The 16,059-nt window shown below is 46.5% G+C and overlaps 1 protein-coding gene across 1 annotated transcript in view; it reads left to right on the top strand.

Annotated features, from left to right (window-relative positions):
- The window catches only part of ubap1 (ubiquitin associated protein 1), a 17,954-nt gene extending 1,895 nt beyond the window's left edge, over positions 1–16,059 (top strand). The window contains exons 2-7 of the mRNA XM_055160880.1: positions 2,522–2,570; positions 5,165–5,286; positions 6,897–7,619; positions 9,067–9,240; positions 9,839–9,940; positions 13,034–16,059. Coding sequence (XP_055016855.1) covers positions 2,531–2,570; positions 5,165–5,286; positions 6,897–7,619; positions 9,067–9,240; positions 9,839–9,940; positions 13,034–13,174 — 1,302 coding nt within the window. The 5' untranslated portion in view covers positions 2,522–2,530 and the 3' untranslated portion in view covers positions 13,175–16,059. The remainder of the gene's footprint in view (positions 1–2,521; positions 2,571–5,164; positions 5,287–6,896; positions 7,620–9,066; positions 9,241–9,838; positions 9,941–13,033) is intronic.

Raw genomic sequence — 16,059 nt, forward strand, 5'->3', positions numbered from 1 at the left:
AAGAAAGAGAAAGTATAAATGTATTTACACCACATTTGCCGAGCACCAGGACTGGACCAGGACTGGACCAGGACTGGACCAGGACTGGACCAGGACTGGACCAGGACTGGACCAGGACTGGACCAGGACTGGACCAGGACTAAAAAAAAACTGAATTTGGACTGAACCAGTGTCATTAGTGGAGTATAAATATATCTACACCACAGCCGCTGAACCGATATTTTCTGCCAGTTTGTTTATGTCTTAAATACTAAACTAAACTCTTTCTCAGTCTGGTCCATTGTTCTGGGAAAAGGCCGGGAAATGTCTTTTGTTTCCATGGCAACGGATGCTCTGGACGTGTGGACAAGTATTTTTCTCCCGATGCTCGTTGGCCGCGCCTGAACTCGCATGCAGAGACTCCAGCTGGAGGCGTCCTGCGTGTTTTTGACGCTGCGTGTGTCTGAACACAGCGTTACACTCCTGCTGATCCTTTACAGCTGATGTGACGCTAACTGAAGGCACTGCTCCGCCTGAAGCTCTGTTAGACTTGAATCTGAGTTTGATTTTAACACAATCTGACCGTAAAAATGTGACTTATCTGAACTCTGACCTTACGCACTCTCACCTTTTTGCTGAAAATCGAACTCCTTTTTCCCCTCCGAGTTTTCAGCCGATCTTATAGCATTTTTTGTCGGTGTTCGTTGCTCGTTTCTCCACGGTAACAGCTGAACATTCCATTTGTAGACACACACGTGGAACACCCCCGGCCCGATGTCACAGCAAAGTATCGACGCGTGACCCTGTTTGTTTTTGTTTTTTTATTTAGACGAAAATCAGTTTGGAGAAAAATGTGGAGAAACTGTGATGAATCGTGTGGGCGACACCGTCCGACCCCAGAGGCGGAACAGAACAGAAGAGAAAACAGAAAGAAACAGAAAAAGAAATGGAACAGAAAACAGAACAGAAAAAGGAACAGAACAGAGAACAGAAAAGAACAGAAAACAGCAGAAACAGAACAGAGAACAGAACAGATTGGAGCGTGCAGGGGCCCAGTGTCAGTGTGGTGTCAGTGTGTGTGTGTCTGTGTCAGTGTATGTGTGTGTTTCTTTCACAGTTAGATGCTTGTTCCTTATTTACATGATTACTTTTGCGTGAACTTTAGCGGCAGAGGTCTAAACCGTCCCTCCGCTGCTCCTGCTCCTGCTCGTGTCGGCGTGAAAAGACCTTTGTCGAGTAAACACGAGAACGAGACCGGGGCCGAGAGTCAGAGGACGGAGGACAGAGCGCAGGGACCAGACGACACACGCAGAACATCCAACAGACGACAACTCAGAGTCTGGAGTTTGTTGTCCTTTTTATTTAACATTAATGACCCGTTTTCCTCGGAGTTTAGAGTGAAAATGTGAGACCTGGTTCCATCCTCGGAGTTAAAGAGCCTCATATGATCCTGTTCTCTCATGTTCTGATGTTCTGATGTTCTGATGTTCCTCCTCAAACACGGAGCTGGAGTCGTGTTTGTTTGAGTAAATTTTGATTATTATTATTGTTCGTCTGTCCACATCTGCAAACCTCCAAAACGCTCTGTTCCTCTCTGTTCCACCTGGTGATGTCATCGAGTGTCATCGAGTGGTAGTGAACATGAAGTGAAAAGCTCCTCTCTTCTCTCTCCTCTCTCTCCTTCCCTTTACCTTCTTTCTCTCCTCCTTCTCCTCTCTCGCTCTTTCTTTCTCTTTTTCTTTTTTCTTTCTTTCTCTTTTTCTTTCTTTCTTTCTTTCTTTCTTTCTTTTCTTTCTTTTTTTTTCATTCTCTTTCTCCCTCTTTCTTTCTTTTTCTCTTTCTCTCTTCTTTCTCTCCCTCTCTTTTCTTTCTCTCCCCTCTTTTCTCTTCTTTCTCTTTCTCTCTCTCTCTTTTCTCTTCTTTCTCTCTCTCTCTTCTTTCTCTCCCCTCTTTTCTCTTCTTTCTCTCCCTCTCTCTTTTCTCTCTCTCCTCTCTTCTTTTTCTTTCCCTCTCTCTTTTCTCTCTTTCTGTCTCTCTTCTTTCTCCTTCTCTCTCTTCTCTTTTCTCCTTCCCTCTCTTCTTTTTCTCTCCTCTCTCTTCTCTTTTTCTCCCTCTCTCTCTTCTCTCCCTCTCTTGTCTCTCTGTCTTCCTCTCTTCCTCCTTTTCTTTTTCGTTCAATAGATTTTGTCAGTTCCAGGACTGAAATAATCCCATAGATTCTAGTGTGTGGAGTTTAAAAACACAGTGGAGCACTCGGGCGTATCGCCACTCGCTGACATCACGAGGTGGGACAGAGCGTTTCCAGAGCGAGGGAATAATAAACTGTGTGATTTGGGCGTTTTAAAGCCTCAGGGGGGAAAGGAGCAGCTGAGACACGTTCTTCACAAAAACTCACGCGTGTTTTTTTTTGGTTTTTTTTGTGAATCAGTTACGAAATCTGTGAATAATTTTGCTCAAACTCGTCCGTGGGATCCTCGTTTGTTTTGAATCGACTTTTTAAATATTTTCTGATAATAATTTGTGTGTGTTTTTTTTTTCTCAGAGTCTCTAAATGGCTGCGAGGAAGTCTGGAACAGATGCATACAACAACGGTGAGGACTTAAAACAGCGCCCCCTACAGTCACGTTTAACTCTCTGAAACAGCGCCCCCTACAGTCACGTTTAACTCTCTGAAACAGCGCCCCCTACAGTCACGTTTAACTCTCTGAAACAGCGCCCCCTACAGTCACGTTTAACTCTGAAACAGCGCCCCCTACAGTCACGTTTAACTCTCTGAAAACAGCGTTTAACTCTGAAACAGCGCCCCTACAGTCACGTTTAACTCTGAAACAGCGAAACAGCGCCCCTACAGTCACGTTTAACTCGTCTTAACTCTCTGAAACAGCGCCCCCTACAGTCACGTTTAACTCTCTGAACTCTTGCCCCCTACAGTCACGTTTAACTCTCTGAAACAGCGCCCCCTACAGTCACGTTTAACTCTGAAACAGCGCCCCTACAGTAAAACTTAACGAACCCGCCCCCTACAGTCACGTTTAACTCTCTGAAACAGCGCCCCCTACAGTCACGTTTAACTCTCTGAAACAGCGCCCCCTACAGTCACGTTTAACTCTGAACGGGCCACTAAACACTAAAATCAACTAAAAACTAGAGCCCGACCGATATGGATTCTGTTGTGGCCGATATGAAACCGATAAAATGCATTGGAGCTGTCGATATAATCGCCGATATATTTAGTGATGTAAAAATTCACTGTAAATTTTGAATTGTTTTAAAAACTTCGGTTTGGCTCTGGTGGATTTTAAATTGGGTTTATAGGAAACATTTATTGTTATTCTGACTCTTTATGTCATATTTACAGACAGTCGGACTAATGACATTTTTACATCGTCACATTCTAGTCACGAGTGATGGGGATTCAGCTCTTTTTAGAGAACCGGCTCTTTTGGCTCGGCTCACTAAAAGCAAACGGCTCTTTCGGCTCCCAAGTGACTCTTCAGATTGTTTTGTTGCAAACAGGACTAAACCAGAACTGAATCAGGACTAAACCAGAACTGAGCTAGGACTGAGTGTCAGGACTCGGTCTCTGTCTCTCTCCGCCTCTCGAGCCCAAGATTAGTCCTGGTTTATTTATTTTCTTTTTTTAACTACAGACAAACATGCAGGTTTTTCTATCACACACAGATTTCTGAAACTTTCATTTTGAGCCGCTGTCAAACTCCCACGAGTCTGAACACGACGAGAAGAGAAGAAAAGTGAGAGAAAGAGAAAACACGGCTCCCAATAAGGATCAGGCTCCCGTCGTTATCTTCAAAGAGCCGGATCTAAGAGCCGCTTCGTTCACGACTCATCACGACTAGAGAGTAAAGAAACTAGTGCTATTAGTCTTTAGCCGTAAATGCTGCGCCGCAGTAATTAATGATATGTGTAAATGTGGATCATTCACACGTCTGTTCACACTCATTTACATCAATGCAGCTGCAGAAACAAATATACAAACAATATAATCACTTTACAACAGATCAATAGAAAACAGACTGTTTATGTGACACACAACAGATCATCAATAACAAATGACCAAAACAGCTTCAGAGTCGAAATATTTCAACACTCAGACTCACACAGGCTCCTCCCACATCACAAGGCTCTCCCACATGAACTAATAAATGTCCTTTTAATCCAGACTCAAACTGATTGTCCGTAAAAAGAAAATAATTTAAGTGTTTGGATCTGAGTGTGTGAGTGTAAACAAACACACAAGTGTGACGTGACTCTGTGGTGTGTTCAGGGACAGTACGACACACACACACAGACAAATGACTCCACAGATAAATACTGATGTGGAGTCACATATTTGGACATTTATCTGTCTGTAAATTGGATTAAATGAACAGAATGTAGAGAGTCTAAGATTTATAACGACGTATCACATGACCACGGGAAATATCGGCCCTTATCAACAAACATATCGGCTGATGGCTGATATGCTTCCAGGTCGGGCTCTACTAAAAACTAAGCTTTTCCTCCTGGTTCTGTGTAAATGTGTCTAAAACAGAAGTGTGTCTCTGTCTCTGGACTTAATTTCGTGCAGATTTGTTAAAAATGTGTAAAAGTCGTGTCTGTATGGGCCTCTTTAGGATCAACTATGACCAGGACATTTGAATTTTCTCCTCCCTCTCTCCTCTCCTCTTCTGTCTCTCTCCTCTTCTGTCTCTCTGCTCTGTTCTTCCTCCTCTCGCTCTGCTCTCTTCTCTCTCCTCGTCTTCTCAGTCTCATTTCGTCTTGACTTGTGTAAATTGTCCCTTGTTCGTCCCTATTTTTAACTCTGAACGGTCTAAAACTAAAGTCCAGTTAATGATCTTTCGTCCAATGGTCTGCGTCGTCCTGAAACCCCTCCTCGGAGCGTCTACGTCGTCCTGTTCTCCACTTTCCCGCTTCATTTTGTGAAACACGAACACCAGGTTTAAATCGTCGCCTCCTGGTGTTGTGGCGGTGAGTTACTCGACGGCGCACAAACCTCGACGAACATCCATAAATCAAAAACAACGACAAGGCGACGGCGACAGAGAGCGATAAACTGATACAGAACTATAATTCATCCTTAAAGTGTTCTGTTCTAACTCTGGTGTTGTCTTCCGCCTGTGCCCGTCTGTGCCCGCCTGTGCCCGCCTGTGCCCGTCTGTGCCAGGCCCTGTGAGTTACCTGGAGGACGTCCCCTTTAAGGTGAATGAGAAGTTCCGGTGCCCGGCCAAAGTGGGTCTGCCCGTGGGCTTCTGTGTGCCAGACTCGTCCCTCCTGCTCAGCGCCCAGGTCAGTGCCACCGCAGGAACAACACACACACACACACACACACACACACACTTATCTGAGGAAACGAGGAGCGAGTTTTCATAATAAAACACACAAGATTTTAGCACAAACAGGATTTTTACAGTTTTAAAATGGTAAAATTGTACATTCTGGGACGTCACACTGGGGAATTCCAACTGTTACCTACAAAAACTCCTCATGTCACTGAAATCAATACCTGACAAAAACAAAAATGACAAAAACACTTTTATTTGGTTGAAATCGTGTTTAAAATATCAGAAAAATGTGTTGAAGTGTAAATGTTTACACGTCTCTACTTCCTGTTTCACACATTTTTCACAACTTCACAAACTGCTTCTTAATTTGTAAAAAAAAAAAAAACAACAACTATAATTTATATTTACAACTGTTGGGCCCAGTCAAGCAGAAATAAACAACAAGGCCAAAAATTCAAGTTAATTCATCTGATAAAAAAAAGTATTGAACAGATACATATGTCTCTAGTTTATCAAACTGTTGACCTTTTTTCTGTACCATTTTTGGTTCTAAAGTTCCATACGTTTTAAAACAGACCATGTAATGAAACATGGAACAAAAATTATTTCCCAAATTTCAAAGACCCAAAAATCATGTAAATAAATGGATGTATTTCATCATATCTTGTGTTATTCCATCTTTGAACTGTTGATGAAGGGACAGGATTTTATTTTATTTTTTAAAATGTATTTAAAATGATAAAAATGTTCTTGGAAGGACTGACATATTTTATAGAAATAGTTTCTTTCATTTTGAAGTAATATTAAAGTTTTCAGAAGAAAAAAGTGACAAATGATGTAAAATCCTGCACCTTCTACTTGTTTGTACAATTTTCCCTCCGTTACTTTTTCCCTCCGTTACCATGAACTTTCTTAATAAAAAATCTCATGAGTCAAAAAGTCTGAGGTTTTTCAACCTAATCTTGTACCATATGGTAGAAAACTATATGAAGCAAATATTCAAACCAGTTTGTTAAGGATATGGAAGTGAGAACCAAGAGTTATCACTGTTTGGATTTATTGCCCAAAAAGTGCTGCATATTTCATTCCCTCCGTTACCAACATGAGTTTTTTATTTTTTGTCTTGAACTTGAAAGAATCTCACAGGTTTAACTTGACCCTGTTGGAGTGTAACTCTTTCCTACATTCTGATACTTTACTTATTTCAATAGTTCCTCTAGTTTCTGAATAAGAGACATTTGAATGTCAAAAATCTGACCCTGTTTCCCTCTGTTACTGCTTGACCGAACCCAGGTGTGATCCCAGCAAATTAAAGCTGCACTATGTATATCTTTGTTTCGTTTGGGGGTCAGTCACCTGTTTGTTTCTATGGCGACGTCACTGCTCTGTCTGGAATGTTCCACAGTATGACTTTAAACAGCTCCACTTTACATTTGTTCAGTTTCAGGTGGTTTTAGAGTCAGAAACACCTTGAAAAACAAACTGCGTGTGGTTTGGTCTCCATGGCGATAGAAAGGTTTAATGCCGTACTGTGGAACATTCCAGACAGAGCAGCTTTAAGTCAGAATGAGAGGACGGTGTTGAGTGTGTGACGTTTGTGTCGTGTGCCCTCAGTATGACTTCTCTCTGGAGCGGCGCAGCGTGCGGTGGGGGGCGGAGCTTGCGGAGGCGCGGGCGGCGTTGGCGCGGGCGGAGGAGGTCGAGAGGGCGCAGAGAGACGCCGACGGTCCCCCCGGAGAAGAGCCCACACCCGGGCAGACGGACGCCGGCGACCCGCCTCCTCCACCTCCGGCGCTGAACCCCGTGTTGGCGTCTCTGAGCCACAACGCCATCCTCACCCCTCTGCCCGCCCCCTCGCTGCGCCCGCACAGCTCCCAGCCCGCGCCCGCCCTCCACTCCCTGGACCTGGCGGACTTCGAGCGCGAGGAGGACCCCTTCGACAAATTGGAGCTGAAAACCATCGACGACAAAGAGGAGCTGAAGAGCATCCTGCAGAACCAGCCGCAGCCTCCGCCCTTCTCGTCCCCGGCGGAGGCGCCCGGCGTGGGGGGGGCGGGCTCTCGCGGGAACAGCCCGTCTCCGCCCGCCGCCGTCCGCCCGCCCAAACCCGCCTTCGCGCACAAAGCCAACGGACTGGTGGCCATGCTGGAGGTGGGCGGCGGCGACGATCGGCCGTGCAACATCCGCTCGCTCTCTTTCCCCAAACTGTCGGACTCAGAGCACCACGTAGCCCCGCCCCCCGCCGCCCGGGTGCCCAACGGCTCCCCCCAGAGGACGCCCCGGGGAGACGTGATCATGACCCCGGAGCCTCTGAGCAAGAGCGCGTCCCCGAAACCTGTGAGTCCAACTTTTACACAACATTCACTAGAGATGAAAGGAGGAGAAAACGGTCTGTTCCACCTCGTGATGTCATCAGGTGGTGATACAGAAAGTGCTCCACTGTGTTTTTAAACTCCACACACCTTCACTAGAATCATCCGGATCATTTCAGTCGTGGAGTTTCTGATCTCGAGTGAACTAAAGAGAAAAGGAGCTGAGAAAACTGATGAAAACTCCCACTTGATGACATCACAAGGTGGAACAGAGCGTTTGGAGCTTTGGAGCTGTAGACAGACGAATAAGAAAGAGTAAAGGAATATTCATACTTCATAAGAATATAAGATCAAGGTTGGTTTGGGCTTCACGTTTCATACTCCATAAGACCAGGGAGGGAAAACCAGGAGTAAACCAAGACTGAATGAGGACTAAACCAGGTCTAAACTGGGTTGAAACTGGGTCTAAAACTGTGACCAGAACTAGGACTAAAACCAGGACTAAAACCAGGACTAAAACCAGGACTAAAACCAGGACTAAAACCAGGACTAAAACAGGACTAAAACCAGGACTAAACCAGACTAAACAGGACTAAACCAGGACTAAACCAGGACTAAACCAGGACTAAAACCAGGACTAAAACCAGCACTAAAACCAGGCCGAAGAGCCCCAAAAGAGCCCGTCTGGTAAACAAGAGTATAAAGCTTCTTTACTCTAATAAAACAAGGATTTGGAGTTTTTATCATGTTTTAATTTCCTCAAAAAGAAAAGTAAAGGAGATACTTTCACCGAGCTGCAGATCAGATGTGAGCTCAGACTTCTGCCTCTGTCTCTGTGTCGTGTTTATGTTTATTCCCTCAGAAAGTCACATCTGTAACTAGAAAAGCAGTCAGAGAGCGCAGACTCCGCCAAGGACTACAGTCCCCCTCATATTAATTGTGTTTTCCATAAATATTTGTCTTGTATCTTTCAATTTGGAATATGAAAGAGGATCCCATTGTCCATCCCTGAGTCAAACTTTCATGGGGTTTGGTCAATAATTAACCCAGATATTGAGAAACAAAATTTTTGGCCCCATTTACCACAATGTTAACTAAAATTTCAAAGTGATCCAGAATCCAGGATTTCTTCCAGATCAGCCCCAAAATGAAATCAGTTCTTCCTTTTCACATTTCCAACAAATCCTGAAATTTTCATCAAAATCGGTCCATAACTTTTTGAGTTATGTTGCTAACAGACAAACAAACAAACAGACAAACAAACAGACAGACAGACAAACAAACAGACAAACAAACAGACAAACAAACAAACAGACAGACAGACAAATGCCGACAAAAACATAACCTCCTTGGCGGAGGTAAAAATGATTTATTTAGAGTTTTATGATCATTTCTGTTTTTACTCGTCGTTATCGCTCATGTGTCAGATGTTTCCGTCGTGGATCAGTGAAGTGTGTGTGTGTGTTCCTCAGGTGAACTCTGTGGGCGGCGGCGGCGGCGGCGGGGGCGGGGGTCTGCCATGTGGGGGCGCTCTGCTCAGTATGACCCCGGAGGAGAGGCAGTGCGTGGAGACTCTGGTGGGGATGGGCTACTCGTACGAGGGGGTTCTGAGGGCCATGCAGAAGCAGGGCCAGAACGTGGAGCAGGTGAGTGTGTAACGTCTGTGTGTGTGTGTAACGTGTGTGTATGTGTGTGTGTGTAACGTGTGTGTGTGTGTGTGTTGTGTGTGTAACATGTGTGTTGTGTGTTTGTGTGTGTGTGTTGTGTGTGTGTAACATGTGTGTGTGTAACGTTTGTGTGTGTTGTGTGTGTAACGTGTGTAACATGTGTGTTGTGTGTTTGTGTGTGTGTGTTGTGTGTGTAACATGTGTGTGTGTGTGTGTGTGTTGTGTGTGTAACGTGTGTGTGTGTGGTGTGTGTAACGTGTGTGTTGTGTGTGTGTGTTGTGTGTGTGTAACGTATGTAACGTGTGTGTGTGTGGTGTGTGTAACATGTGTGTGTTGTGTGTGTTGTGTGTGTAACGTGTGGTGTGTGTGGTGTGTGTAACGTGTGTTGTGTGTGTGTGTGTGTAACGTGTGTGTAACGTGTGTTGTGTGTGTGTGTGTAACGTGTGTGTGTGTGTGTGTGTGTGTGTGTGTGTGTGTGTGTGTGTGTGTGTGTGTGTGTGTGTTGTGTGTGTAACGTGTGTGTGTTGTGTGTGTGTGTGTGTGTGTTGTGTGTGTAACGTGTGTGTTGTGTGTTCAGGTGCTGGATTACCTGTTCGTACACAGTCGTCTGTGTGATCGAGGTTTCGATGCTTCTGCTGTGGAGGAGTGTCTGGAAATGTACCAGTGTTCAGAGGAGAAGGTAACGACACACACCTGTTCACACACACACACACACCTGTCCACACACACACACACACACACTACACACCTGTCCACACACACACACACACCTACACACCTGTCCACACACACACACACACACACTGTCCACACACACACACACACACACTGTCCACACACACACACCTGTCCACACACACACACACACACACACACACTGTCCACACACACACACACACACACACCTGTCCACACACACACACACACACACACACACACCACACACCTGTCCACACACACACACACACACACACTGTCACACACACACACACACACACACTGTCCACACACACACACACACACACACACACACACACACACTGTCCACACACACACACACCTGTCCACACACACACACACACACACACACACACACACACCTGTCCACACACACACACACACTGTCCACACACACACACACACACACACACACACTGTCCACACACACACACACACACCTGTCCACACACACACACACACACACACTGTCCACACACACACACACACACACCACACACACACACACACACCTGTCCACACACACTCACACACAGACACACACACACACACACACACCTGTCCACACACACACACACACACACACACACACACACACACACCTGTCCACACACACACACACACCTGTCCACACACACACACACACAGACACAAACACACACACACACCTGTCCACACACACACACACACACACACACACTGTCCACACACACACACACACCTGTCCACACACACACACACACACCTGTCCACACACACACACACACACACTGTCCACACACACACACACACACACACACACACACACATGTCCACACACACACACACACACACACACACACTGTCCACACACACACACACACTGTCCACACACACACACACACACACACACTGTCCACACACACACACACACACTGTCCACACACACACACACACTGTCCACACACACACACACACACACACACCTGTCCACACACACACACACACACACTGTCCACACACACACACACACACACACACATGTCCACACACACACACACACACACCACACTGTCCACACACACACACACACACACTGTCCACACACACACACACACCTGTCCACACACACACACACACACACACACTGTCCACACACACACACACACACACACACACTGTCCACACACACTGTCACACACACACACACACCTGTCCACACACACACACACACACACACACTGTCCACACACACACACACACACACACACACACACCTGTCCACACACACACCACACACCTGTCCACACACACACACACACACACACTGTCCACACACACACACACACACACACACACCTGTCCACACACACACACACACACACATGTCCACACACACACACACACACTGTCCACACACACACACACACACTGTCCACACACACACACACACACACACACACACACAACTGTCCACACACACACACACACACACTGTCCACACACACACACACACTGTCCACACACACACACACACACACACACACACCTGTCCACACACACACACACACTGTCCACACACACACACACACACACACCTGTCCACACACACTGTCCACACACACACACACACACTGTCCACACACACACACACACCTGTCCACACACACACACACACACCTGTCCACACACACACACACACACACACCTGTCCACACACACACACACACACACACACACACACACACTGTCCACACACACACACACACACACACACACACTGTCCACACACACACACTGTCCACACACACACACACACACACACACACACACACTGTCCACACACACACACACACACACACTGTCCACACACACACACACACACACACACACACACACATGTCCACACACACACACACACACTGTCCACACACACACACACACAATGTCCACACACACACACCTGTCCCACACACACACACACACACCTGTCCACACACACACACACACACACACACACTGTCCACACACACACACACACACACACCTGTCCACACACACACACACACACACACACCTGTCCACACACACACACACACTGTCCACACACACACACACACACACACCTGTCCACACACACACACACACACACACACTGTCCACACACACACACACACACACTGTCCACACACACACACACACCACACACTGTCCACACACACACACACACACACACACACACACTGTCCACACACACACACACACACACTGTCCACACACACACACACACACCTGTCCACACACACACACACACACACACACACACACACTGTCCACACACACACACACACCTGTCCACACACACACACACACACACACACACCTGTCCACACACACACACACACACACACACTGTCCACACACACACACTGTCCACACACACACACACACACTGTCACACACACACTGTCCACACACACACACACACACACACACTGTCCACACACACACACACTGTCCACACACACACACACACACTGTCCACACACACACACACACACACCTGTCCACACACACACACACACACACACACTGTCCACACACACACACACACACACACACACACACACTGTCCACACACACACACACACACACCTGTCCACACACACACACACACACCTGTCCACACACACACACCTGTCCACACACACACACACACACACACACACACACACATGTCCACACACACACACACACTGTCCACACACACACACACCACACACACACACACACACACACACACACACTGTCCACACACACACACACACACACCTGTCCACACACACACACACACACACACACACCTGTCCACACACACACACACACACACACACCTGTCCACACACATCTGTCTCTCTTCTCTTCCTCCATCTCTTCTTTTCTTCTCTTGTTCGTCCTCGTTCAGGAGAATAAACTTCACTGACACAGTTGACTGACTTGAACACCTCTTTTTTCTCGTTCTTCTCTGTTTTTCCCTCCTTCCGTTGTCGTTCAGGCGCTTCAGTTCCTCCAGCTCATGTCCAGATTTGGGGAGATGGGTTTCGAGCGCGACGCCATCAAAGAAGTTCTCCTGTTCCACAACAACGACCAGGACAAGGCTCTGGACGAGCTCATGTCCCGGGCGCCGGCGAGCTGAGAGACCCCCCCCCTCCCTCCCTCCGCCGCCACCGCCGCCCGAACGCCGCCCGAACGCCGCCCGCCAGCACGCCCCGCCCCCCCACACACGCCGCGCTTCACCGACTCTGTGCCTCCGAGCAGCAAACGCCGGGGAGCCGCTGAATCCTCCGAAGATTCACGGGAAAAAAATCACGGGAGTTCGAGCATGAAATTTTTCAAATTCTCGGAACTCGCGAAGGATTTTAAGACGATGACGATTTCGCCTCCTGGATATGAAACGGTTTGAGCCGCGCGAAGTCCGGAACGTTCTCGGGGCAACGCAATTCCGAGGCCGTTTTTTTTTTTTTTTAGAAATTGGAATTCTCGCCGGTTTTGCGGTAAGAGACGGAACTGGGAAAGGAAAAAAAAAAAGACAAAAAGAGGAGCTGGGTGCGCTGCCTGGTCGAGCCACAGGGGGCAGCGCAGAGTCTCTGGAGGTTTTTAGGCCCAGACTTTGGACCAGATCTGGACCCCGGATCCGGATCGGGCAGGCCGGACTCACCAAGTGCCCTCGTCCCTCGGTCTGCCTGGGCGTCACCCGCGATTGTCGTTTTACTGTTCAGCACTTTTGTTTTTTTTTTTTAGACGTTTAAGTTCTCTGATTTTTTGTTGAATTTATCCATAGAAACTGGGGGAAAAAAAAAAAAAAAAGAATCATAAACCTGCAGGTGAAAGTGTGACAGGAGCTCAGGAGTCTTAAAGCTGCACTGTGGGATTTTTTTACTATGTGGAGGCTCCGTCGTCTGTTTGTTTCTATGGACTGGAATGTTCCGCAGTGTGACTTTAAACACATCGACTTTGTGTTTATTTAATCACAGGAGGATTTACAGCTCAGAAAAAACGGGACTGAACCAGGGACTAAACCGGGTCTAAAACGGGGACTAAACCAGGGACTAAACCAGGACTAACTTGGGACTGAATTGTGTCGAACCCGGGACTAAACCAGGTCTAAAATCAGGTTTAAAACCGGGACTAAGCCAAGACTGAATCAGGATTAAACCAGGACTAAACTGGGTCTAAAACTGGGACTAAACCTGGGACTAAACCTGGGACTAAACCTGGGACTGAAGCTGGGACTGAAGCTGGGACTGAAGCTGGGACTAAACCTGGGACTAAACCTGGGACTAAATCGGGACTGAACTGTGTTGAAACTGGGATGAAATCAGGTCTGAAATCAGGTCTAAAATCAGGTTTAAAACCGGGACTAAGCCAAGACTGAATCAGGACTAAACTGGGACTGAACCAGGGACTAAACTGGGCCTAAAACTGGGAATAAACTGGGTCTAAACCAGGTCTAAATTGGGACTGAACCGGGACTAAACCGGGACTAAACCTCAAATCGTATAAACACAGACGTTGTGGCTGTGAGCGGCGTCGCCTCTCCGCAGATCCGACCTGTGACTGCGTCTGGTCTGGTTTCCGAGGAGACAGAAAGCTCCGGAATGTTCCTTAGTGCGGCTTTAGGCGAAGCGGTGACGTTTCCGTGGGGACGAGCGTCTGACGGAGCCCGGAAAGTTCCACAGTGCAGCTTTGATTTGCCGGAATCAAACCTGTTGTAAAAATAAATAAGAGTTTGAGTTGAATCGAGAATCAGTTTGTGACGCGAGAAAATCTGAAATCTAAAAAAAAATAAATAAATCACAAATTGTTTAAAAAAATAAAATGAAAAATGTTGAATCAAAATTTGAGTAAAATAAATAAATGACCTGAAGTGTTTGTGTGAAGTGTCCAACCTGTCAGAGGCACTTTAAAGCTGCACTCTGGAACTTTTCGGTTTGGGGTCCGTCACCTGTTTGTTTCTATGGAGACGTTATATCGTTCTGTCCGGAATGTTCCGCAGTGTGGCATTAAACAGATCCACTTTATATTTATTAAATCACAGGAGGATTTAGAGTCAAAACATCAGGTCTAAACCAGGTCTAAACCAGAACTGAACCGGGACTAAACCGGGACTAAACTAGGTTGAAATCTGGTCAAAATTTGGACTAAACCAGGACTGAACCAGGACTGAACCTTTACTAAACCTTTACTAAAGGTGGACTAAACCAGGTTAAAATCTGGTCAAAATTTGGACTAAACCAGGACTAAACCTCAAAACCTCTTATATAAACAGACATTCTGACTGAGCGGTGTCGCCTCTCCACAGATCTGACCTGTAACTGCATCTGGTTGGGTTTCCGTGGAGACAGAAAGCTTTAATGCTGCACTGTGGATTATTCTCCATGGAGACGAGCGTTTGCCGGAGCCTCCACCGGGAAAAGTTCCACGGTGCAGCTTTACGGGCCCCGGGCGCCTCGGGATCCGAGTCGAGTCGTGTCGTGGTCTCCCCGGAAAAAAAACACTAACAAATCAACATGGCTCCAGGTTTTTGGTCTTTTCTTGGTTCTGGTTCTGGTTTTTGGATCCTGGACGGTCTCAGATGGGGTCAGAGGTCATGTGATGATGTCATGGTCTCAGATGGGGTCAGAAGTCACAGTTCTATTGATCACACTGAACTTTACCGTAAAATCTACAAAAAAAGACTAAACCAGGACTAAACAAGGTCTAAATTAGGACTGAACCAGGACTAAATCAGGACTAAACCGAGACTAAACCACCAGAACAGGTCTGCAAAGATTTAAACGCCAAAAAACTCTGAAATAAATAAAAACATAAAGACCAAAAATATAAAATAAACAGAATAAAAATAATATTTGTTATTTAAAAGCTCTGATGATTGGACGAGTCTGGATCTGGGGTCTGGACCCTCGGAGGATCTGGGGTCTGGACCCTCGGAGGATCTGGGGAGACCGTTAACAGTGTTTTTGTTGAGAGATCATTGTATTTCCTCATGATATAATTTAATAAATGTTTCTCTTTCTAACA

This window comes from Boleophthalmus pectinirostris, unplaced genomic scaffold, assembly GCF_026225935.1.
Source record: "Boleophthalmus pectinirostris isolate CB_2022bp ecotype Guang Dong unplaced genomic scaffold, ASM2622593v1 HiC_scaffold_3, whole genome shotgun sequence".
Lineage (NCBI taxonomy): Eukaryota > Metazoa > Chordata > Actinopteri > Gobiiformes > Gobiidae > Boleophthalmus > Boleophthalmus pectinirostris.